Source organism: Bombus pyrosoma, linkage group LG10 (genome assembly GCF_014825855.1).
Source record: "Bombus pyrosoma isolate SC7728 linkage group LG10, ASM1482585v1, whole genome shotgun sequence".
In the NCBI taxonomy this organism is placed as follows: Eukaryota; Metazoa; Arthropoda; class Insecta; order Hymenoptera; family Apidae; genus Bombus; species Bombus pyrosoma.
The window spans coordinates 6,360,400-6,386,461 of record NC_057779.1 but is presented as its reverse complement, the minus strand read 5'-3'; the positions used below and the strand labels follow the sequence as shown (position 1 = coordinate 6,386,461).

The following is a 26,062-nucleotide window of genomic DNA, read 5'->3' as shown; positions in this document are numbered from 1 at the left end:
ATTATTCTTTTATATTACGATATTTCTTTTATGTGTCGTTATCTTACTATATTTTGCACGTAACTAGAAGATATTTAAAAAAAACAATATTCACAATATTTTATATAAACTGTATACATATATATATAAATGTATATATATATATATATATATATATGTTTATTGGTCTACATGAAGCAATAGATTGCAAAATTGTGCACTTTTTATCTGAAGATGTTTACGGTAACTTTATCAGCACTGGTAGGTATAGATGCGTTTGTATAAAGAAGAACTCTGTATTGTACTAGCATTTTTGTTAATTTTGTATGTATCGTACCGAGCAAGGTTGGCCATTCTTTCCGTGAACGTACATGTTTCGTACAATTTTGTATTAAAAATATGTATACGGAGAAACCGTTTTTACGGAGAAAGTTAAAAACGAAGAAAATAAATGGTGACCAAGCTCCGTATTCTAACATACGCGATATTGTTTCAATGTGTTGTCACCGAGTAAATATTATAATTTCCGCAAACGAGGCTATTCGAAACATTTGCAAGAAAGATTCGTAAAGGAATGAAATATCCCATCGAAATTTAAACCACATACAAAACTATTGAGAGGAATATTTACTCGTTTTGTGTTCGTGCCAGACCTGATTTCGAGATTCTAGTAGCAATTTCGCTGACACGGATAAGAAGTTAGACACAACTCTACGGGATACCGGATCAATTTGTCACCGGCATCCCGTAAAAGGAAAAAAGGAAGAAAGAAAAATCAAGCAGACACACATAGATAAAAAGCTGCACATCGAGCGGATTTGGTCTCTTTTTTTTTCTTTCCTTTCGGCGCTCGACGTGCTTTCTTTTCTCACGAAAGACCAAATAGAAAAAAAAAAAAAAAAAAGAAAAGGAAAAATAGAAAAATTGTTTCACACTAGGCGTGCTTGGGTACATCGTGTCATTCTGCCATTGTAGACGTATCGTTGCAAATTTATTACTTCACTAGGGCACGGCGGTGTGAAGAGACAAACTTGTGCCGTGGCTATTCGACGCCAACGAGATTACATCGATTCCAAACAAGAACGATATCATTGGATGCACATTCGTTCAAATAGATATTACATCGAGGAAAAAGCAGCGGTTATACTTGATGCATACATGTATGGTAGATAGTAAATGAATAGAAAAAGAGATAAAAAATAAATCTTGAGATAAGAGGAACGGTGAGTGTGCTCGATATAAATATACAACACCTTTCTTTTTTTTTTTTTTTAAATGCTTTCACACACACACATAGGTAACTTTTATATTTGGAGAATATGCGTCAGTCTTGTTCAACGCTTTATATGTTAACACAATGGCAGTTGTCTTTGCGAAAACGATACTTTACACTAACATTAACTTACGATATTGGTTTATGTTTTATAACTTATTTACATACACATATATGCATATACACATACAGGGTTTCTTTTTTAACATTTCACATATTATCTGTATTGAGTGGATAACATATAGTGATAATAAATATTTGGAAAATATTTTTTTCATAATGAATTCCTAAATGACTACTAAAATGTTTCAAATGGAATTATATATTTGACTTTTGTCATTATATTGTTGAACATATTAAGGTGAATTCCATAAACATAAAATGTACGTACTTTTGTTCAAAATTAATAAAGTTGATAAACATAGAACGTTGCTTGAAAATAATTACTAGAGCAGTAGTTCACGAAAATCAATTAAACTAAAGCTATTAATTGGAATTTCTACAAAAGGACGAAATATTGCTTGAACATGTATTAAAAAGAAAAATCCTTAAGGTTTAGTGTATATAAATTATACTATCGTATACTAATGTGTTTAATCCTCGTTGATTTTATTAGAGCAGAGATAAAGTGAGAAATGCTTTCAACGTGCTGTGTTTGTACGTATATACACTGTTCAAAAATAAACTGAGCCAAAAAGACAAGTATTATTACTTCCAGTATCATAAACTAGATTACTTTGTGAATAGAAGTATCACTTTCAGTTTGATGAAATGAAAGTATACAATTCCACTAAAAAAAAAAAAAAAACAAAGCTACGTTAGCTTCGTAACGCGACGGAAAACGATATTTTCAAAATGTTCATTATCGTCAAACATTGTCCAATCGACACAGATAAATTTCAATTTGTAACTTCTTTCTGTTACATTGATTTCTTGCAAAAGATTGGAAAAAAATCGTTCGAAATATTAGTATGAACACTCTGTAGGTATACATACATATATTATTTGTTATATGTAAAACAGTATCTTTTTTATTGAAATTAACTGAGAAACTATCTGTGAAAAGACTTCGTAACAGTAAACAGAACAGCGAATGGAACGATATATGTATGGAAAGTATAAGATATACATATCATCCTTGGGTCTGATTAAAATCAGACTCTACTACTAGTCTGCATCCAATGTGACCGCACTGACGTTCTGATAGTCGTGCCTTTAGTAGCCATGTGCGGATACTAAAAATTTACGAACGATTCTATCCTTACAGACGGGCTCGAATTTCTATTTTTATCGGATTTAACATAGGTGTTAAGGCTATATATTTAACATTTTTCTACGTTAGATACATTGTTTAATTAATGAAATAATTAAATATTAGTTAACAACGAGTACAGACGCATATCATAACGAAAGCGTCATCAACTTCAATTTATAGCAAACAATTAATTTATATTTGTCAATTTATATCGAGGTATAAATTTAGAATTTGAAAATTATTAAAAAGAAAAGTTATACGAATAGGTAAACAATCTGAGTGTATAAGATCTACCATTTACTTCCTAACAAACTATCAATTTTAATTACCTTCATATTCGAGACACATTAGAAAATATATTGGAAAATATACGAAGTGCAAATATGAAATTCTAAAATCATCAAAGAAGAAGAATTATCTAAACAGATGTGTATAATGATTTTATTGCCTTTTGTTGCATTTTTACTTACTCTATTAGCTGCTTATTTTTGAAAGAGAAATTATTATGATTATATCACACTCGGCGACGCTATGGTTTCAGTAAACTACGAAACTCATTTCAAACGCAAATTGCTATCGGAGAGCGATAGGAAGCGAAGAGATTGTGCAAATAAACAGAAACTCATCCGTTGAGAATAATCGTTAAACACAAAACACATTGTAGATATCTCGAAATGATCATTTGGATTAGGTATATTACGTTCATCTGGTTAAGTTTATCTTATTATCTTCGAATTAATATATCGCATATTTATGCAAAGTGTCGCGTTATGTTATCATTCCGACGCAAGTGATAAAATCTTTAATTCGAGAAAACTGTCACGGAAAAATTGTGGAGAATTTAAAGGCGCAAAAGTGCGCACAGAGTTCATAATACACAAAAATATAAAAATAGAATATGTGAACAAACTACTTAAAATTTTATTTAAAAACAGAGATAAACTACTTAAATTTCATTTCCTTAGAAATTTTCATAGTAAAATTCTCTACATAAATACAATTTGCTTGTTCAATTCGAAGTGGAAAACGAAATAATACAAAGATTTATAATGGAGCACGATGTATTTTCTCCGCGTGAAACACAACTCGCGAATAAGATTAAAAATTACAAATTCTCAATAAAAGATATTCAAGAATTTCCTCGCTCCACTGGAAACAGGAAACTAGACAAAATCGGTTTAAAGCTGTCATAGAATTACACGTTTAAAGTATTCCGAACATTTTCCCAGTACAAAATATGCTGGAAATCTATAGACAGACTTGGCTCCTCCAGATTAACGTACGAATCAAATTTCATCGAAAAAAAATATCCGCAATCTTACTTACTCTGTCCAAAACGTAACATCAACGATTCACAAAGAACATGACTGTCAATGAACATGCGTGACACCGTTTTGCTAAGATCCAACGAAAATCGAGCCCAGTCCGATCGCGGTAACATGAAACGCCCGTGCAAGCCTAGTCTTCAGGCGCGCGCTCACGCACACACACACGCACAAAATAAAAGGAAACACATAGGAAAATCATACATCATAACGAGAACTGTATAAAAGATGTGACGACGTGACTTACGCTAGGTGTGGTATTGCCTTGGTTCACGTGCTGGGCCGGTACATCGTCGTGAAAGTAATCGTCGTTCTGAGTTCCGGGTACGCTCTGAGCAAAGTCCAGGAGACGACGGTTCGGGCTGTCCGGTGTGGTCGGCAGATCGTTAGGCAAATTTGGGAAGCAGGACGAGGCGCTGCGCCGATGTCGCGAGAGACTGTAATGCTCATAGTTACGATAACAGCCTGGCCCGGTCTGGGCAGGACCGCGTCCGCACGCGGATTCTCCCTCGGTGCTGTTACCATCCACGCCGGACATATTGTGACCTGGAAACAGGTTCCGCGTCCGTTCTGTCTTTCACAATGCCGTAATCGGTAATCAACCTTGACGCAAGAATAGGCGAGGATTCGCTCCAACTTTTGCACTCGTCTTCGACAACGTACTCCAATAGAGAAAAAGAGAGAGAGAGAGAGAAAGAGAGAGAGAAAGAGAAAAGAAGGGAGAGAGGAGGACAGATAGACAGATAGATATGTATAGAAGGTGAGGAAGAAAAGAGGCATGCAGCGATATTTTTTTCGATGAACGACGCTTTTTTTGCTTTAACAAGTAGGCTTGGCTCGATTGTATACGAATAATGGGAATTAAATGTTTCGGCTTGGTCCGGCGTGGTAGGCTGGTCGTTAGGTGGATCAGGAGCATAGCAGGACAAGTATATCGCAAATCATAGATACCAGCGTATTAGCGAGCTTTGTATAGCACGATTACGAAAAGAATTTTGTCCCAGTTGCAATTTATGTACAGTATATTTTCTCTGATTGACGTGATTCCTTACGTCGAACGTTTAGGTATTCGTTGATGAGATATGAATTCAACTTTGAAAGCGAAAGTAAGACGATTCTTGGCGTGATCTTGTACTTTGATACTCTTCTGTGATTGATACGTCTTGTTTACATGTTGATTTCAATAGCATGAATTTTGAAAGAAAATGTAAGACGGTCGTTGTACTTTGCGATACTCAATTATTAAAATTCAAGTTTCTGTTCTTTTGGGGAAAATATTACGTCTTGATCGATTATTGTGATTAGCTTTCACGATCGAATGACACATTAATACTACATGTGACGTGTGGTAACCTTTTTTGCTTATTACAAGTAATGAACTAGAACACGAGCAGCTTTTCATTTTCATTCACTTTAATTCCATTTTTGTTCGTCACGTTAACTATAGTGCTTATACGTTTCGCTCAGAAGGATATGGTTCTCATCTGAAAAAACTAAATTCTGATAATTTTATCACAGCGATTGGTGAAAATGATCGGTCACTTCGAATAATTTACAAAATTTTCCTATTATACTATACGTATAACTTACGAATAAAAGATTGATCTTCGTCTTAATCGATTCCTTACCCAAGATCTCTTTCTAAAAATCATCTTAATTTTGATTCAAAGATTTAAAAAGATCTTTACTGTAAATATTCAAATGTACCATTTTGAGAATATTTTGTACATAAATGTGTTCCATGGTATTATCAGTGTTCTGATGTATTTATTCCCAATCGTATCTAAGATCAATATTGTTTCATGAATATAAAACAATTTTAGTTACAGAAAGAACATATAATTAAATAAATATATATATATATATATACACTTGTATTTTTTCTTGATATCGAACGAACATACTTGCTAAAAATAAAATTCTTATCAACGTTCGAAATATAAATCATCGACAAAGGTAATATTGATATAAACGATAACAATAAATTTTAATAGTGTTTGCTCACCATCCACGCCGGACATCTAACGATTTGGCAAGAGGTTCGATGCCCAGTTCGTGCGTTTTCTCGCACCTTGATAAGTTTATCAATTATGGCGCAGGTGCGATAACAAAAAAAGATGATTGATCGTGCTTAGTGTGTCAGGTGTTAGTTATCACTAGAACTCCGAATACGGTCATTTTAATACCTATTTTCATAATTTTTTTTTTATTGATGTTCAATAGGTTTGTTAAAATATTGCAGATAAAAAGATTTGGTAACTGCTCTTCTTACGAAATTATGCAAGATAAATATGATAAAAATAATAAAAAATTATATTATGTAATTGTAAGATGTAATTGTGCAAAAGAAATGATATATATTTTTGAAATTCTGAGTTTCCATGAAATACGATAATATAAAAATAAATTATTTCCTTTACGTAGGGTGTCCCAGGCTTTTTCCATGAAACTGTACCAACATATTTTATGAATATAAATGAGAGAAAAAGTATAGGAGTATAAGTTCATTTACAAAGGCTGCGAAAAATATTGGTACACCGTTCTATTTATCACAGCATTTACGTACTAGTTAATTATGTCCAAGTATATTAAATTTCGCATCGTTTGGTGGTACCTTCGTACGGATGTAGAAGTTTGATGTTGCGAAAATGAAATATATACAATCTCATAAAAAATCGTTTTCGCTAGCGAATACATTTTGCAGCCACCGTAAATACTCCATTAAAGAGTTATAACAAAAATACAAGATATAACAACGCAATGGTTTCTCATTCGATGGAATATATGAACAGATTGATGTTGTACACATTTCCATTAACTCCATTTTAAAATGTTTTCCGTTCTCATATATACAGGGTTGAGATCTGCGAGAAATTGAATATATTATATTATAAATTTCTCGTCAATTTCCTTCAATGCCTTTACTACCCTGCTTCGTAACACATTTTAGAAATAATAATAAAAAGATATCATATAAATATAGGCTCGTATAAATGTTTCATTAGAGACTTATATTAAAAATATAGGTAACGAGAAATTTATTTCGTACTCCATATAACGGTCCAACGAAGATTAACCTTCGACGCTGAAGATCGCTTGAGATCTCATCGCATCATCCCATCGGACCTTTACTCCTGGAGAAGAAAGTTCTCTCAACAAGAATTGATACTTATCAGGAATTACTAGAAGGTAGAGGTTTTTAATCTTTTCATAAATGCATACTATCAGCAGAAAAAAAATTACAAAATTCCCGTATCACCAAGAAAAGAATCTCGCATGATTACTTTCGATGACGATGCAATTTTTATAATGTACATTGCTGAAATACAGTGGAGTGTCGGTTATTCGAGTCCCGACTTTTAACCAAAGTTCCGTATTATCCGAGGTGCTTTAGAACTTTACAGTAACTTCATCTTTTTCGAAATTTTAACACGAAGAGCTTTTAAGAGTACGAATTTAATATTTCTTAATTAATTAACCCTAGATACATGTACAACATCACGCTATCAAAATGTTTTCTATGTATTTTATCATACGATCTGCGAACATTAATAGACTTTTTCGTATTATCCGAGTTTTCGATTACCCGAGGTAGACCCTGTCCACGTCGCATCGGATAATCGAGATTCTATAATTCACGTAACCCTCTCACGTACTACCAGTGGTACGTGTACCATTCATCGAAATTAAAGAGAAGCTGTGAGAAATTTTTAATGTAATAAATTCAATTTCTAATAGATGTGAATCGTGTATTTAAGTCTGGTAAATATTTTAAAATAGAACCGTCGGAAAATCAATATTCTCTACTTCGTTGTACGTTTTAAATTTAAAGATGCGAAAATCCACGTAAAATGCAAAGATATATAGAATGTAGAGTATTCGTTACGATATTCACTGGATAAAACTAATTTCCGCTTAAATTCCATCTGTTTAATAGCGTTGATAAAAATATTAATTTGTATAAGTATCCACAATCAAGCATTTCTGATTTTATATTTAGAGGATATTTTTTTTCTTATTTCTACTCATAGAATATTCTCGCACCAGTCTTGTGAAAAAGCTTGTGATCACCCTATATATTTGATCAATTCAAAGATAGGTTCTCTTTATAATCGCGTAAGATCACCCTTCATCGTAATTCGATATTCATTCGCAAAGTATAAAATTTGAAATAAAATACACGCGTAGATCGTATCAATCTGAAATAGTCCGTGTAAAACGGCTGATTGTTCGTTCCTTGTAATTTCATAATACAATTCAATATTTCGATACGAGATAATTAATCGCTTATAGAAGGAATAAAACACGAGCGCAATTCAACGAAATAATATTTATTTCGTTGAGATTATGAAAACACTGTGTTTGATGAAAACGATCGCCGTCGGTGTTCTACATGGATAGGATGATATCTCTCAGGGTTTTAGTGTTAATATAATTGATTAACCTTTCTGGGTGAAGAAGAAGCGAAGTCCTGATTCAGTCCGGCGTGGTAGGCTGCTTTCTTATCTATACGTAGGCCGTATATCGAGAAAGTAGCGGAAGCGAAACCAAAAATATATCGATAAAATAGCTCGTTACCATCCACGTCGGACATGTCGTGAGCTTAGGTAGGTGCAATTAGTTTGTCGGCATCGACCTTGGCATAGAGTCGGTGATGTTCGAATCTCGGGCAAGTGTGCCGGATAGTCGTTCCAAATGCGAGTGAGAGATCATTAGTTTGAAAGTTAAGTTTCGGTCTGTCCGGCGTGGTAGGTTGATCGTTAGGTTGACTGAGGAAGCAGCAGGAAAACGAGGCACCGCAACGACGCCACGAGGGACCGTAATGCTCATAGCTAGGATAACAGCCTGACCTGGTCTGGGCAGGGCTGCGTCCGTACACGGATTCCCCCTCCTTGCTGTTACCATCCACGCCGGACATATCGTGACCTGAAAACAGCCTCGGTATCCATTATGTTTTTCATTATGCCATCAATTCATCAACCTTGACGCAGGATTAGTGGGCTCATTTTCCAACATCTGTATGAGAATTGAGATTACACGAAATGCTAGTAGTCGAGATATGTGAATCGGATGGAATACGATTTAAGATGATTGTGTTTGCCATGTCGGCGTTCTTAGGAATCTACCAAGCAAAATCGATAGAGCAAAGGATTCCCAACCTGTAGGTCGCGACCTTCAAGGAGTCGTCAAGTTGCCTTCGTGGATCGCTACGGTTATTTTCACTTGAAACTATTTTTCTCCAAAAATTTATTTATTTGTGATTTGCGGTGTTTTTTTATTTTAACGCGGTTATATTTTAACGGGGTATTTTATCAGTGATCGTAACGTTACTTCTGAAAGTCAATGGAAAGATGAGATTTAAGATCTTCATGCGGATCTTCGGAACATGTTATGGGAATATTCTACTACATATTTTCGCTTAGAGAATCGATCTTTTTGCGTTCCTAAACGTAAAGTAGTCTTGAGTTAAGTTACGCGTTAATTCGCAACCCAGTGCTTTCTTTACTAATAAACTCCATGGGAGTCTGTCCTAATTACAAATAAATTAATTAAAATGAAATATGATATATATCTGTTGATTTCACAAGAACATAATAAGTTTATTGATCGTTAGTTTGTCGTCAATTCATATATTTTAGTAGCAATGGTATACCGTTAGTAAAAATCGATCAAAGTGTCCACATATTTAAGACCAGAAGGTTTATCAAACACTCTGTGTTATTCTAATTCTACGCTATGGCAAGACCATAATATTTTTTTTCAATTCCGACCACGGTAGACCTTGACTCACTCCCTGAAAATAACATTATTAACAGTATAAATACTTTGATTCTAATGAGAAGGGGTCGCGACTTGCAAGAGGTTGGGAAACACTGCGATAGAGAATGAAAATAATACGATCGATGAATGACAATAGTTTTGTTCTGTGTCCTCCCATGATTCATGAATATTTATGAATATGGTGCAGTTTACATTTAATGAGAAAGTCAATAAAGAGGGTGGTCAGTGTTTCTCTAGCAGTGTGGTCTCGCTTTACCTTGCTCCTGCGCCAGAACTGATAAATTCATCATTCTTGCGTCAGGGTTGATAAATTGTTAACGTTTCGCTAACGATAAAACTTGCGATTTTCCATTTTTTGGGTATCGCACACGTGCGTTAGTATTAGTATATTTATGATCGGAGTAAAACGAATGAGAAGAACACCGTTAATGGGCATAGAGAGTGATAAGGTCCCGCTCAGTATCACTCTGGAGTACGATCGCGCCTTGTTAACTGGAATAATGTTGACATCGCTATTTGCCATTCTAAACGGCACTGAACTGTTTCTAATTAGTTTCCTTTTCCTTAAATCCCTGGACATATTTGAGATTCTTCGCAATAAAAGTTAGCGAAAGATACAAGGAATTCCAGTTAAGCAGGTGAAATTCTTGAGATCTACGTGTGCGCAACGAAGGTATGTGTACAAAGAATACTAGGGGACAACGAAAAAAAAAAAGAAAAAAACGAAAACCTTCAGTAGCACGAGAGAAAACGATCCGGTTAGACCGTTAATTGGCAAACAGCAAGTCGTAGTCGTAGCCGAGTTTTCCCGACTATGACGCGAAAACGTTGATCTCGTGATGGTGAAGCACATATACTCGAGATATGATACGTTTCAACGATATACCAATCTTCGATGTTTCAATCACAATTATATTGTATATATTGTATATATCTTATCTTATATATTAATATCTTGTATCATTATGTAAGGTTTGATGCACTGAAAGTACAACCGGAAGAGAGTGATTTCGTATGAAAAAGAAGTTAAAAAAATAGAAAAAAATTTGTCTACACGATATTTCGTTCTCAAGAAATAATTAATTATAAATATTTGCCTAGTACGTTTGCATTCAACTATCTACCTTTTCATATGTGTTTTCTTGAACCCGATCATCTCAGACCTTAATTAGTAAATTCTGATAATTGTTTGTAGAGAAAACAAAGTTGTCTGAGGGAAAAACCATCCTTCTTTCGGTAATATTATTTTTGAAAGCTATGACGAACGAAAGAGGATTTTTCTATTATTTCCCATCATCATAAAAAATCTCATCAAAATTATGGAAGTGCATATAAAATTACCAATAAACATAGTGAAAACGTCGAAAACGTAATAGTAGAAATTTCTTAGCAATGAAAACATTTTGACTTCCATTTCAGGTTGTTATATTTATGAGACATAACTAAAATAGTATTTTTGCCATAAAATTTATCATCCCCATTAAACCACCATAATGTTGTATATCCAAAAACTTACTTGTACACCACAAATACGCTGCATAAGGCACGTTTATGCTAAAATTCTTCACCTTAAGTTTATACGAGTATCGTTTCAACTGAGTACCGAGTACCAATATAAAACATTAATAAAATATCATTTTCGCAATCGATCATCGTCAACTACTCCTATAAAGTAAATTTATTCTAGTGTTCTTTGCCTTAAAATATATACGAGTACCATATCAAGCGAGTACATATATTTATAAAACGTCAACAGAGTAGCATTTCTGCAATCAATCATCCTCATCCGTATCATCTTATTCTGATCTATTATTAAATATATTATTCCCTACAGTTATGCACCAACTATTACTATCAAGTAAATTTATTCTAATTATTCTAATTTTCTTTATTCCAACGTTCTTCACCGTTAGATCGTATCATTCGATTCTGAGAAGATCGGTATATTTTCAGAGCGTATCATATAACACGAGTAGTAAGTGTGTACATCCTCCTCGTGGTCCGTCGCTTACCAGTATCGACGATGACATCGATGAGATCCATGCTTTTGGCGAAGGCATCCCTCAGGTTGATGTGATGGAACGAAACGATGCTGCCCTCCCTCTTTGCCCTTTCAAGAGCCTCTCGCCTCTTGAGGGCTTTCTCCCGTCTCATCTGATTCTTGTAGAACTCGGCGAAATTGTTAACGATAATGGGAATGGGCAACGCGATTACCAGGACACCACATATACAACACACACTGCCGATCACCTTGCCGAGCGGGGTCGTGGGGTAGATGTCGCCGTATCCGACGGTGGTCATCGTGATGCCCGCCCACCAAAAGGTTTCTGGAATGCTTATGAATTTGGTCCCGGGCTCCTCCTTCTCAGCGAAGTAGGCAAGACTCGAGAATATAAGGACGCCCATCGCCAGGAAGAGCATCAGCAGGCCCAGCTCCTTGTACGAGTTACGCAAGGTGAAGCCAAGGCTCTGCAGCCCGGTCGAGTGGCGGGCCAGCTTCAGGATCCTCAGGATCCGCATTATACGAAAGATTTGCACTACCCTGCGCACGTCCTGGAACTGGTCGGTCGCGTTCTTGTTCGTCTCGACCAGGAACAGAGATACGTAGTACGGCAGTATTGCCAACAGGTCGATCACATTTAGACCACCCTTGAAGAACTTCCACTTGTCCGGCGAGGCACTGAACCTAAGCATGTACTCGAGGGTAAACCATGTGATGCACACAGCCTCCACCATGGCGAGCTGCGGATTGTCTTGAAAGTTCCCCTTCTCATCATTCACTTGCATACTAGGAATGGTGTTGAGAGTTAGTGCGATCGTCGAAAGCACAATAAAGAGTATTGATATCACAGCTATCACCTGGAAAACCGACGGATCAACCGGTCAAATACCGACATCGTCAGATCGCTTCATCTCCTACTATTCTTGCTGCGATTAAACTAAAATTACCGCACCTTTTCTAGAACTTTCCGTCGACTGGCTATCGTATATATTTCTTTCTTTTCTTTTTTTTTCTACAATCGAACGTTTCTGTTTCGTGTGATTTATTATATTTTCCATGTGTAATTTGAACGGAACGTAGTGGAATGACAAAATTGAAAATAGTAACAGTTCCTAAATCGTTATCGTGCAGGAAATAGCCAATGGAGTAGACTTCGGTAGACGAACGTGAAGAACGGAAGAAGAAAAACTCCGTGTAGTCTGTAATTGCATTACCGTGTTTACCATATTTACGATACTTTTTCTTTTTTCTTATTATCGCACGAAAGTCGACAAAAAGCTGGATCAGAAATAAGAATTCCAACCGTCAATCGGAAATACGTATCTCTTCACAACGTCTAGACTCGGATATAACATGGAAATACTTCTCAACATGTGAGTTATCGGTGAAATACGAAGAAAAATATAATAGTTTTATTTATAGCCTGCTTTTTTTTATAAGCAACAACAAACTACTACCAAAAAACAGAGTAAATACCAAAAGCTCTCACTGCACGAAAGCGTTCAAAAATATGTACCAAATTATACACCAAATACAATAACAACATATTCGATCACTGACAAAATAGAAGGAAAGCGTAAGTAGTCTGTTTACATGTACGAAAAAATGTACAATACGAAGCAAGCAACAATTTGCGTACGTAAAGAAGCTTATTTTTCCCAATACAATGTTACCCTCGTATAGAACAACGACCGACGTGCCGTTACGATAAGAAGCGGGTTTTTATCGTTCGAATCTTCGATTCAACGCCACCGTTACTTCAATAACGAGTTTTTAAAAGAGACAGTAGTGCAAAAAGGGCCCCATTGTAGACGACTGTACGACCAAGGATAAAAAAGAATACGCTCGAAACGTTTGTCGTGGATCCTCCAAACGACTTCGAAACGATGCGTCGAGAAAATAAGGAAAAAGGATGGGGGAGGATGTAATGTGGACTGCTATAACGTTCTAAAGCATTTCCTGCGAAACTGAGGACTCGAATGAACCCAGTGAACAGAATCGCTGAAAACTGCCATAGAAACGTATAGATACCCAGATGTTTGCACCAAGGAGTATCTTCGTCGTTTGAAGGCAGTCTGCCCGACGTCGCTCGACTTATACAAGTTGTATTTTGTACATTGTTCGGCATGCGTATTTAACACATGTTTCATTTACTCCCTTCAAAACCCCGCTCCCTTTGGTCCACACCCTCAACCAAGCCTCGAAAACGAAAGGAAAAAAAAATAAAAATAAAAGAAGAAGAAGAAGAGTAGGTAAAATAAATGCCCGACCAACCGAAACTAGTTCTCTCGTGTCCTATAATAACCTGCCACGCTAGTGCAATCGCTACAAAGCGAAATCAATTCGTTGCTTCGGGGAAATGTAGCAAAAATTACCGCGAGTCTGTTTAACTGAAATAAATATAGGCGCTCGCTTCGCATATTTATACTACGGGTAACACAAACTCGTACACTCGGAAGTAAAGTTTTACCATCGCGTTGTAAAGGATCGAACTTTTAATCAATTAACCCCTTGCGATCTCTACTTTCGTTTGCTTTTAACGTATAAAATCTGCTGGATCACAGGCTCGATGGAAATATTTGAGTCGAAAATATGAAAATATAAACAGTCGAATCGCGAACAATCTTCAAAAGTAATTTACCAGGTATAAACTAATTTTTGGAATAAATTATTCAACCTAACTCAGATCGCAAAAGATTAATCTTGTTATTGTTTTGTTATTACTTTATGAATATGTTACCTGGTATTATCTTGAAAATGGTAAAAAAAAAAGTGTGAAACTTTGCGTTAGCGTAATTTGAAGAATCTATCGTCGTTTCTGTTTAGTAAAATGTCCGAAGTTGTTTGGCTTCCGAGTGTGTAAGACTTTGGTGCTATTCGATAAAGCGAAAGGTGAAGAAGAAAAGGAAATTACGAAAGGGTTGTTGTCATATCGGCAGCTTCTCATGCAATCAGCTGCGATGCTTTCCGCGAATATACCGATGAACTTCTGTTAGTCGTGGAGGAATTGGCGTACTCGTGAGTTTAGTCAAAAAGGTACGTAAAGAAATGAAAATAATCGACGAAGCTTGCGTTGGTGCAAGCTTGTGCGGAACACTCCTTGTGCAAGATATCGAAACTCTTTGCAGAAAGCTGTGTTATGCGTATCTTTTTACAATATCGTTAAATGGGTTAAATATAGGGAAAAAAGGAAAAAAAAGAAGAATCGTAAAGTTGTAAGAAAGAAAAAGCTTACGGCATACATTTGTTGCAAAACTAATGTAATCTTGTAAAGATTTAAGAGAACTGATGCGCGTAAAAAAGCGATCGATGAGAGATAATAAGCCATCTCTATGTTCTTCTAAGACCAATTATAGGTGGATCGTTGCCGAATTACTCACAGCTTTTGCTTATTCTCGCAATCGTGCTACGAAAATAATTCGTTCGAGATGACTATTCAACGCATTGACAAGTTTATAAATAAGAAATATTTAAACCGTACGATGAAATACTTTTACACGACCGTCCATAAATATTTGGACATTTTGTGCAATTTAATCAAAAGATTATTTCGTTATAGTTGTCAAAGTTTGAATGCAAAATCAGAATCAAAACAGCGTGTCTTCCTTTAAAACTTCATGTTTATGTATAATAAATGGTTGACGCTTCTATGCGACTAGAAATGTATATTTCAATCGCTCTCAAACATCCAATATTCAATAGTCACTTAAAGTCACTAAATTCATGTGTCTACATAGGATCAATCTTCGTCTATGTTCAGTTATTACTCTTTTATTTATACTAATTAACATTATCCATTTTTTTCATTAATATCTATCAGCTGTATGTGGTTGTTAAAGATCATAGGCTAATGCTAGATCAACGAATTTTTTTTAAGATATGTTTTATAAATTTGTTCAATATGAATGTGCCCAAATATTTGCGAACGGTACCCCGGCTTTCTACAGTCAAACTTTGTCGATGTTTTATAAATCTAATAAAATGAGAAAAATACTATAGTCAAACAAGTAACTATTAAATGTCGACTAATACGTAGCGTTAATATTCCATCGCTGTCAGTTCTGCATTCACAGAAACAATGAAACGACTACTTAACCACTGGTTATGTCGCGGATCTACTCCCGTTTGATATTAGAATAACCATAAGTCTATTAGTTATTTAATAGAATTTAGTCCTAATTACGATTCCTTTAATATTTTTACAGTATTTTAACGAAGCTTCATACGTTTATTAATTTTACGATTTTTGATTTATATACTAGTTTTTCTTGCTTATACCAACAAAACATATAATGACAAAGTTTGAACTTTGCAATGAAAAATTTCAGCATAATGTTTTACAAATGTTTTAACATTTTTCTCCCTAGGGTATAGATGTTATCTCAAATTTTGAATGCGTTAGATCGTAACCATCAACATTGATATGTCGTACAAATTATTATCATGCACGTGTTGCAGAGTATGTATTTTATTTTCCAATTTTGGTAGACCCATACTGGTTAACATTTTAAAGCGCGCGTCATTTTCTAAAAGCAAAGCGGGGACAGATAGAAACTATCAATACTCGATGATACAATTTTTTCTTCTCTTCGAGTTGTACTTCGCTAAAAATACTGAAGCTCAAGTATATATATATATATGTATATATATATATATATATATATATAAATGAAGCAATAAACTTTAGCGGTTCGGCGCAAACCATCGTTCGACATGTTATTTTCTTCGAAAAAAAAAAAATAACTGACAGTGCACAATTATGTTAAAACAAATGAACTTACGTTTCTTTAAGAAGAGACTGAAGTCTTTGATTGTGGTCTTTGATACTTAATATGCACTCGTGTTATATAAATTAAAGTAATCTTACGTTACGTTCAAACCTTATAAGTGAGGCTGTTTAAAAAATAGAAATCTGTTATTGTAAAAATTGGGTTCCACAGCTTATAATATTAATCAGAATATTATTTAATTTGATAAATATTACGTAATAATATTATTTATAGCTGATTCTTATTTCACCAGGAAGCACAACCTTAATGAAGTAATTACCGAGTAGTTATTCTTGAATGCCATTTGATTTTATCTGCCTTGCATGCAGAAAATGACCTTCGACTTTACGCGTTAACTAGTACGTGCCCTTTGGATGTTTGTAGAATCAGATCTATGCGAATCTTTTAAAATTCTGCTTAAACTTTTTACTCTTTCAATAATTCTATTTCAAATCTTTTAAGTTTCGTTTAAAAATATACAAAATTAACATATATCAATATTGCAATTATTATCGCCGAAGTGAAATACATAAATACAGGAAATATCTGTACCTATATCGACTGTTTAATGAATAATCAATAGAACTAAAATAATATATACGTTTTAATCGACGAAACTAATTATCAAACATCATAGCAACATGTTTCACAAATGTATCAACTTGACAATTTTACTTACTCACATTGTGTTATATTTTTTCAAATTTTCATTTATAATACATAAAGAGGAAAGAACAAAGTATACTTTAGTATATTTCCCATTAAGCGATAGAGGGTAAAAATTGCAAGGATTAAAAAGTGAGAAAAGGCATTAACCTGTCCCTGTCTCCTATTCAGATATAAAGTCATTTTGACTTATAAGTGTATCGATATATTACGAATAAATAAATAATATCACTAAACAAATCTACGTAAATGAAATACGATTCAACGAAGCTAATAGAATTTCAAAATTCGCATAGACCCGAATACAATGAAATCTCCATATAATCACGTATTTCTTAGTCGATTCATAACACGATCGTTACATCTTAAATAAACGACTTCAACGGAACAGATGATCGCATCATCTCGTTCTCGAATAAATTTCTTCTGTGCGAGACTTGCCTTATACTCGTGTGATTACTCAGTTACGTACAACGTACGTAGGAACTCTTTGAATAGGGAGATTGCACTGTATTATTCAAACTCAAAGGATTCGATATGGACAAAGAAACAAAGAGTTGTGAGAAGACCCAATATGTCTAACGTTGCCGATGACTATAACTATACACTTTCAGAAATAGCTACAGTTATTGACCAACGGTCCCTTACGTGGTTTAAATATACTGGAAAATCAATAGTTTCTGTAATATTGACTCATTGAGGAGAAATGTTTGGACGTACGGTAAGGAGTTCTCCAGGGAGTGACTCCTCCGCAGAACTTCTTCGACGAAGAGCGTTTCCGTTTCTTTCCATTTAAAGCGGTTAATATGACGTGCTGGGTACCGATAAGTTGGATAAAAGCAATGAAAATTATTATCGTGTCACATCGAACGTCCACACCTATGTAGCTACATGTGAATAGGATAACAGAGAGACACGAAAAATGATGTTACAGGATATAGGTATATATATACATATATGTATTATATATATGTATCGTACGTTTGTGTGAATAGAGAAAATCTTCAGTGACGATCTGGAGTCGGTGATAGGATAAAAGGTGCTATTTCAGTACCCCGCATAATACTGTTTCATCTTGGAGCAACAGTGTGTGCAATGTGTATTGTTTGTGGTGTATATGGCAAGTATTAATATGAGACAACATATTTGTAAAAGAAATTATTTCGCCTAAGTACCTCACAGATTCTCTTGCACAGTTGTTACACGTTATAGTTAGCTCGTTATAGTTAGTACTACGAATTCAACGTGTACACGAAAAGAAATATCTACACTATGGTCTATGTGGTAATCCTTTTGTGATCTATCTAAAGATTAATTCAGTGTGCGCGCTAGCATGTTATATACTCTTTTGCTAATCCTACGTCGTCTATATATAACGTACATGTGCTTTTGTAACGAACATTGGAATTAGTTCTAATTGATTCTCTTTCTACGGTTATGTGCGAATATATTTCTTTTCGAGCAACGTCAGATTCGTCACGTTAATGCTGGTCCATTCCATTTATGCTGGATGATTATGCATTTACATTAGCGACAATTACGTTCTTTTTCTTTTCATGGTAAATATATATATATATATATTATATACGGTATTATATACGGTATATATGTACATATATATTTCAATAAGCACATATCGAATTGAATTCGCTGGTAGCGAAATTACTATTGACATCTCACAGGGAGCGGTGTCGAGAAAGAATCTACGTGATACCTGGTAATCGCGTATTATGCACTCCCATTATCATCGAAGGGTCAAACATGTTGATTCGTTTAAAAGTTTCGTTATAAAAGACGGCAAATTTTAAGACTAAGAGCTAAAATATGCTAGATTATACAACAAATGAGATTAGTAATGATGCTGTTAACACCACCTAGAAATAAAATACACATTACATACATCGACACAACGACTGTTGAAAAAATTCGATTAATCTCCTCTATATTGGATATTAATTAAAACTCTGTTCTATTTTACATTTCAACCTTATATACGTATGTCTACGACTTATGTACGTATACATATGTGTGTATATACATTTCTATGTACATATGTATTATATATACACATATATACATATACATACACCTTACTGCAATCACATAAAACGTTATTAATATAGATAGCATAATTATAGTATATCGATATGGGAAGGTTCGTCTAATCGATACCTGGTAATTAATGAGTAACGATAATGCTCGATCAACGCACGTGATTTCGATCTGGCTTTGCTAGGGAAAAGCAAAATCGATTTTCCCAATTTTTATATTAGTATATTAGCAAGTGAAATCGATTAACTAATAATTAGCGATAAAGATTTATCAGTAATCTGTAAATATATACAAGTGTACTGTATACAGCTTGAAACGGCATGAAATTATTGTTAATGAAGAACATAACATGCAAAGATTTCTATTTCTATTAGCTGATGTTTAATTGATAATTTCATAGAAGAGGAGAAATGATTTACAAAGTGACCATTAGTTGTTTTCATTCGTACTACGTTTAACGTATCGTCGAAAGGACTAAGAAGGAAAAGTCCGTAAATTCCAGTCGTCCATTTTTATACAACTTTTGGAATATGTATTAAGCATCTTCCTTTTTACAAGTCATGATATTCAAAAGTTTTCGTGTTATGCGTTTTTGAAGTTGTTTACGTAACTTAGAAGTAAGTCAAAGTTGTTATAACATTGAGATTCCTATAGTTTGTAAAGTAAAAGCACACATTTAAATATATCTGCTCCGTACATATTTTCTCGTTCATCTTACACAGCGATACAGTTACCGAGCGTTAAATTCATTCATTGGTGTAAGACAGTTATGAAAAAAATAAGTAGATTAGTTAATTGTTCGTTGACTCTATAATATTTCGAAGAAGTATTTTCTTCGTTTCTCGAGGTGATTGATAACGTTGTATTAAAAAAATGAAAATTACGATAGTGTTTTATATTCTGAAATTTACCTAGATTGTTTATAATATATTTTATATTACAAAATTAATTTTTTTATTTACTATTAGCACCAACCACAAAAAATGGAGAAAAGTATGACTGAGAAAATTATATTTAGTTATAGTTTGCCTATCATAGAACAAACTATGACCGTTTTCATAATACCATGACAACTACGAGAACTTTAAAAATAAATAAGTCAAAAACTTTTGAGTATCTGTCACTATATGACGTGGAAGAAGCTTACTGCATATCTAAGAGTTGCAAAAAATCGGTGACTCAAAATCGGGGCTCTGTTTCTGCGAGAAGTCAAACGGAACAACTATCGTCAGTCATTATATCATTATAGCTAGAGCCAGAATCCAAATCCGATCTGTTGATTTACTATTTTAGTTGTAATTCTCTACAGCGATATCGGGTACAAAATCACATACGTCGCAAACGTTCTCACTACTCTTTCGTCTATATGAGAGCTACATCGAATCGATGCTCTACTATCAACTTAATAATACCTTTCTTCAAATTATGGCTCCAGCACAAACTGTAAACGTGGAGACAGTGTAAGTAAATTAGTGAACAAAATGTAAGACTATTCTCACATAATAACAAAGTATCATAACAAATTAATCGATTTTCCAATGTTAATCGAAATAAAAATCGATTTAATTGCTCAAACTGTTTGGCAACTTTTATTTTGCGCAAACAACTGAAAGGAATATAGTATCATTTTATTAGATATCTTGCAATTACGAAAAAAGAAGATCGATAAATCGTTTAAAACTATAACGATAATCGATAAACTGAAAAGAAGAAAATACCACTGAATCTGAAAATTTGTTCAATTTAACATATCCCCAGTACATGCGGTGAAAAATTGATCTAATTAACTCTTACTGCAAGCTTCCAATGAAATGCAGAAAGAGAAGTGGAAAATTTTGAATGTCCTATTAAAATTAGATTCCGTAACACGTAAAAGAATCTAGGACAAGATTACAAAGGACCATCCTCGAATATGGCAGGCCATCAATGCTAAACGACACATTGTTATTACGACAAAATTTTGGCTCAAGTTCAAGATTCTTCTTCTCAGAATTCGATCTTGGAATACCTTCCCAATTTTTCTCCGGCGATTCATTCCGGAAACTTCCTTAACCCGATACACATACGATTATCGACCCGATTTATCATTTAATAACGGCAATAAGGCTCATACTAATGCACAAGAACACTTTTTTGACCATTGACAATATCACTCACCCTTGCAGCGATGGACGTGGTCGGTTTCTCCAATAGATCCCACAGCCACTTCTGATACTGCGCGCACTGTCCTTCGCCGAATTCTTCCTCTTCCCTTTGCCTTAGTGACTCTGCCTCTTTCCTCATCTCCTCGTGCACGTGCTCCTTCCTCTGGTGGTACTTGTGTTGGCAACAACTCTCGAGATAGAGCTCGTCGACGCCCCAATACTCGAGATCGTCACTGAACGCCAGTACGCACATCTCGTCGACGAGATGCAGCTTGCCGGTACGATAGAAATTTAAGATGGAACTAAAGGACTTGGGGTGGCGATCGAAGAAATACTCGTTGTCGATAAGAGAATAATCATCGCAAAGTTCGGTAATCGCCTCGTGGGTGTTGCAATCCTTCAGCCGGCCTAGACGTGTGTGAGGCAGCCTCTCAAGGGTACGCCATAGCACCTCGTGTTTAACCCCACCGACGTTGATCGAGACCCGTCGGTTAAGGGCCTTCGACCTCATGATCATAAACGGCTCAGGCGGTAGGGACGTCATCGACCTCGAGTAGGCACGCTGCTGCTGCATCTGCAGCGGCAGGGGCGGCGGCGGTGGCGGCGGCGGCGGCGGCGGCGGTGGCGGAGGCGGCGGTAGAGGCGGCGGTGGCAGGTTGACCGGCGCCACCGAACCGGTCGGTCCTACGGACGACGAAAACGGAGCATACCGAACCTCCTTATTCATTCCACCACCTCCTCCTCCACCAGTTTTTCCTCCTCCGACAACAGCGATCCCTCCTCCCGTCACTCCTCCGCCCATGCTAATCCCTGACCCTACTACCACGTTTCCTACTGACCCAACGATACCGACTCCTCCAAGGGCTCCTCCTCCGCTACCGGTGCAGCTAGCGATCGACGCACCGGCTGCACCAGCCCGCTGCAACGTCGTCGTGCCGCCACCCTCGAACACGAAACCCTGGTCGGTGCCGATGTAGGGCACCGTGCACGACGACGACGACGATAGCACCGGGCCCGTGACCACGGCGCTCCCATTACGTTCCCCGTCCGCCAGTGTTAAGACGTCTTCGAACCTCTTTTCACTTAGCATCAAATGTACCAGCCGATGATCACACCGACACGTCGGCTAAACGTAACGATCTCTCGCTTCTCTTTCCACGCGAACCTCTTCTTCTTCTTCCTCCTTTGTCCCGTTTGTATTCTTGCTGTTCCTGCTTCTCGTCGTCTTCGATTTCGTCTTCTTCCTCTCCTTCTCCTTCTTCGTCTTCTTCCTCCTCCTCCTCGTCCAGGTTACCCTTCTTGTGCTTCATCCGTACCTACGTCTGTGCCCTTCCGTTGGCTCGGTTAAACCGCGCCACGTCATAATCTGTACAGAAAAATTCGGAATTTTGAATTCATTTGCCGATGAGCTATGATACGATTGGACTGCGGATATCTATGCAAATTTATGTTTTTATGATCGGTACTGGATAAATAGAATTCAAGTATTCAAAAAGAATTGCTGCAAGTGTTTGCTGCGCTTTATTTTACAATGCTGACAAAGTTTCGAAAGCTTTCGTGTAATACATATGAGCCGTTCACGGGCCAAGTTGGCCAGCCCCACTTTTTGAAATTTTTGAAATTTTAGAAATAGTAGAAATTTTAGTAGTAGTAGTAGTAATATTTATCTTGTACAATTTCTGCAATTTTCTCCACTTTTTGCTTCACGACGTTGACCGATTCGGCAAATGAATATCCTGTGTATTATATTTATAAAAATTTCCGAAACGTTTGAATATTTTTATGAGCCACTGTATGTTCCAAATGGAACGGATAAGAAGACAATGTAAACTCATCCTAGTATTAGTACGTTTCAACTACAGTATTTCATAGTACATGCATAGTGTATATACATAGTATATAGTATAGGATGAATCACAACGATAAGAATAGTCACAATTCGTTTTAGATTCCTCTTACGACTGTATTTACTTGACGAAAAATCCGTAATAAGTTTGTCGCATTAAAAAAATGATTTTTCAAGATATCAACATTACGTGACAATAAAAGTACAAAATAAACATTGCATCTCTAAAATCATTTAAAAATCATACGTGTCACTAATAGATGTATAATTATCCTTATGTTTTATTTCTAATTTTGATATATATATTGATATGTTGTATTTTAATTTTTTTTCTGTCTGTTCTTTTTTGCCTTATTGCAAGAATATTATCTAGGTATAGTTTATATTATAGTTATTTTACAAATGCGACGGATAGTCTGAATATGAAGAAAGATCGCGGTATGGTGTGATAAGTGGCAGAGCATGTTAATGTAAAATTCTCATATACGATTTACTTGATCCATTTTCTAAAATCTCCTTCTATTTTGTGTAATTTTATACAATACATGGTATTGTGATTGGTATATGCTTATGTATAGATATTACGAAATGTAGCCGAATAATAGGAGCTATTTCCAACATTCCTCGAATCGCAGTTCCCCATCCCTTCTTAACGTTTCTGATACTCGGCTGCCTGCCTGTTCTCAGCTGACACGAAAATAAGTCATCCACGTTATTTTCTATCTTATTACAGTGTTTGGTATCTTGTTCGACACCGTGTTTGGGGCAAAATTTCATTGCCATACGGGAAGCACAATATACAAATGCTGCTTAACCCACCAAGAGTCAAGCAATAATGTAATACGTATGTCCTATATATTTAAGTGTAAGAACATACGTAGCAATATACATGTTACATGTCTTATATTTATGTAGCATACGGTAGGGGACAAAGATAAGTGGACAGATAGTATAAACAATTATCAGTGAAATTTTGTTAAATGCAATTTGTTCACATCAAAATGTAAATATTAATTTCAATTGTTCACTAAATAATCTATGCAATTAGAGGATACGTAATAAATAAAATTTACGTATATAACACTAGTATTAGTTCCATTAAATCTCAGTCTTCTCTCTGCTTCCATTAACTGTCCACTTATTTTTGTTTCCGACTGTATTTGCTGCATTAGATTTATAAATATTTCGACACTTGGTATATCGAAAGATTGCACATAAAATATAATACCCTGTGTCTTTGAGAAGTATCCATCTTGAAACTTTAAGGAAACTTTTCGTACGCTTGCTCCTTGTTCATAATACAATTCACGTTACATATAACAATGCGATAAACTTGAACTGAAATATTTTAATCCGAAGCACGAACTACTACATCTCACGTCGAGGTAACAACTCCAAACTGTAGATACACGGTTTAAACTTATTGCATATTAAATCTGACAAATGAATTCAATTTGATGAGATAAATATGCATCACAAACAGTCCTGCGTATTTTCTTACATTTAAATATGCGAGGCATTATGAAGAAAGCACAAAATAAAAAAACGCTTTTATCATCTCTTGATAGAAATTTCTATCTACGTTTCGTTTCTCTTCTTGCAAAGAAAAATGTAGTTTAATTATAGAGAATCTATATATTCAATATTGCAATAACACCGTCAATTTGTTAAAACAAAATCAACTTTTTCCCTGCTTATAAATACTTATACAGTGACTCGTACTCAAACGTATTTGAACATTTCTCATAAAAAATTTGTTCGTAAAGTATCACGTGTGTTATGTGAAACTTTTTGAACACCGTTATTGATTTATACTGATAAAGTGTGGAAGCAATCTAAACATATATATAGAAGTTACAAGTTATTTGCTGTATATAATATATACCGTGTACATTAAATATGCATTATCTATGCATTATGAAGACTCTGCTTAAGTGGAACGAAAGAAAGAAAAATTCGCGTTTGCGTGATCATTCACAGACTGATAATCGCAATATCAAGAAGCGAACTGAATTTACTAACACGAATTAGCCGAGAAACGATTACGAATGGAATGTTGCGTCGCAAAAGATAAGATTGTCCCTTAATGAGTTAATACGCGTACAAACGATCGTTTCGGACGACAGAAACAAGTGCACATCGCCTCTAATGAGGCCAAATTTCAAATCTGATATCATCGTCTGCGTTACTATTTTCGTACGTGTGGCAGAACCTTTCTTTATTGCCGTGCGCGTTCGCAGCGAAACGTAGAAACCCGCCCGATCGGAGAAGAGGAACGAAGAGAAACGAGCAGAAAGATGAAAAAACAAAATACTAGAGGAAAGGTGGCTTTCGGAAAGAAACCTAAAAACTGTTTGCCCGAAACACCATGTACTGCTGGTAGTACTATTTATATACGAGGTTAATACACTCTGACCTAGATTCACGGCGAAAAGCACCTGTCTCGATAGTCCTGATTCAATCGTGCACGTGGTTTCGTGCGAAGTCTAGATCAGTATGTAACGAGAGCGATTATTTTGACGAAATGCTACGAAACCACAATAAACAGCTATTAACCATGCACGATAAGAAGGTAGGAACGCTTTGGATTTTCACGCAATGCTTTTGTTACAAGGCAATACCTCGTGTAGAGATGAAACAACGTCTATACATCGTGTGCAGTTTACGTAAGAGTTTTATACATACAGTATCGGTCAAAAGTACCCAGGCGCTTAGCTTATTTTTGACTGTGTAGGATTGTATTTCAATAATAAAATTGAATATGATACAGAGAAATGATCTTTGTATTTGCCTATTTTTCACTGCGTGAGAGTGTACTTCAGTTACAAAAGTATAGATGAAAAGATCTTTGCGCGTGTTTCTTTTTGGCTATGTGAACATTTATTTCAATTACAAAGTTATATACGCATATATGACAAAGTCTTTGCACTTCTTTATTTTCCATTGTATAAAAATCTATTTCGATTGTAA

At 35.5% G+C, this 26,062-nt stretch overlaps 1 protein-coding gene across 17 annotated transcripts in view; it reads right to left on the bottom strand.

Annotated features, from left to right (window-relative positions):
* Positions 1 to 26,062, bottom strand: part of LOC122571651 (potassium voltage-gated channel protein Shab) — a 70,332-nt gene that overhangs the window by 35,154 nt on the left and 9,116 nt on the right. For 16 of the 17 annotated variants that reach the window (XR_006318134.1, XR_006318132.1, XR_006318137.1 and 13 more), the window contains 3 exons: positions 21,260 to 22,612; positions 11,626 to 12,472; positions 4,080 to 4,378 (listed from right to left, as the gene is read on the bottom strand). Coding sequence is in view for 9 of the 17 variants with exons in the window: in XM_043735694.1 (XP_043591629.1) it covers positions 4,080 to 4,378; positions 11,626 to 12,472; positions 21,260 to 22,336 (2,223 nt within the window). In the remaining 8 variants the exon portion in view is untranslated. Of the gene's footprint in view, positions 1 to 4,079; positions 4,379 to 8,682; positions 8,759 to 11,625; positions 12,473 to 21,259; positions 22,613 to 26,062 lie in introns of all 17 variants that reach the window. The other variant, XM_043735693.1, reaches the window with a different exon arrangement.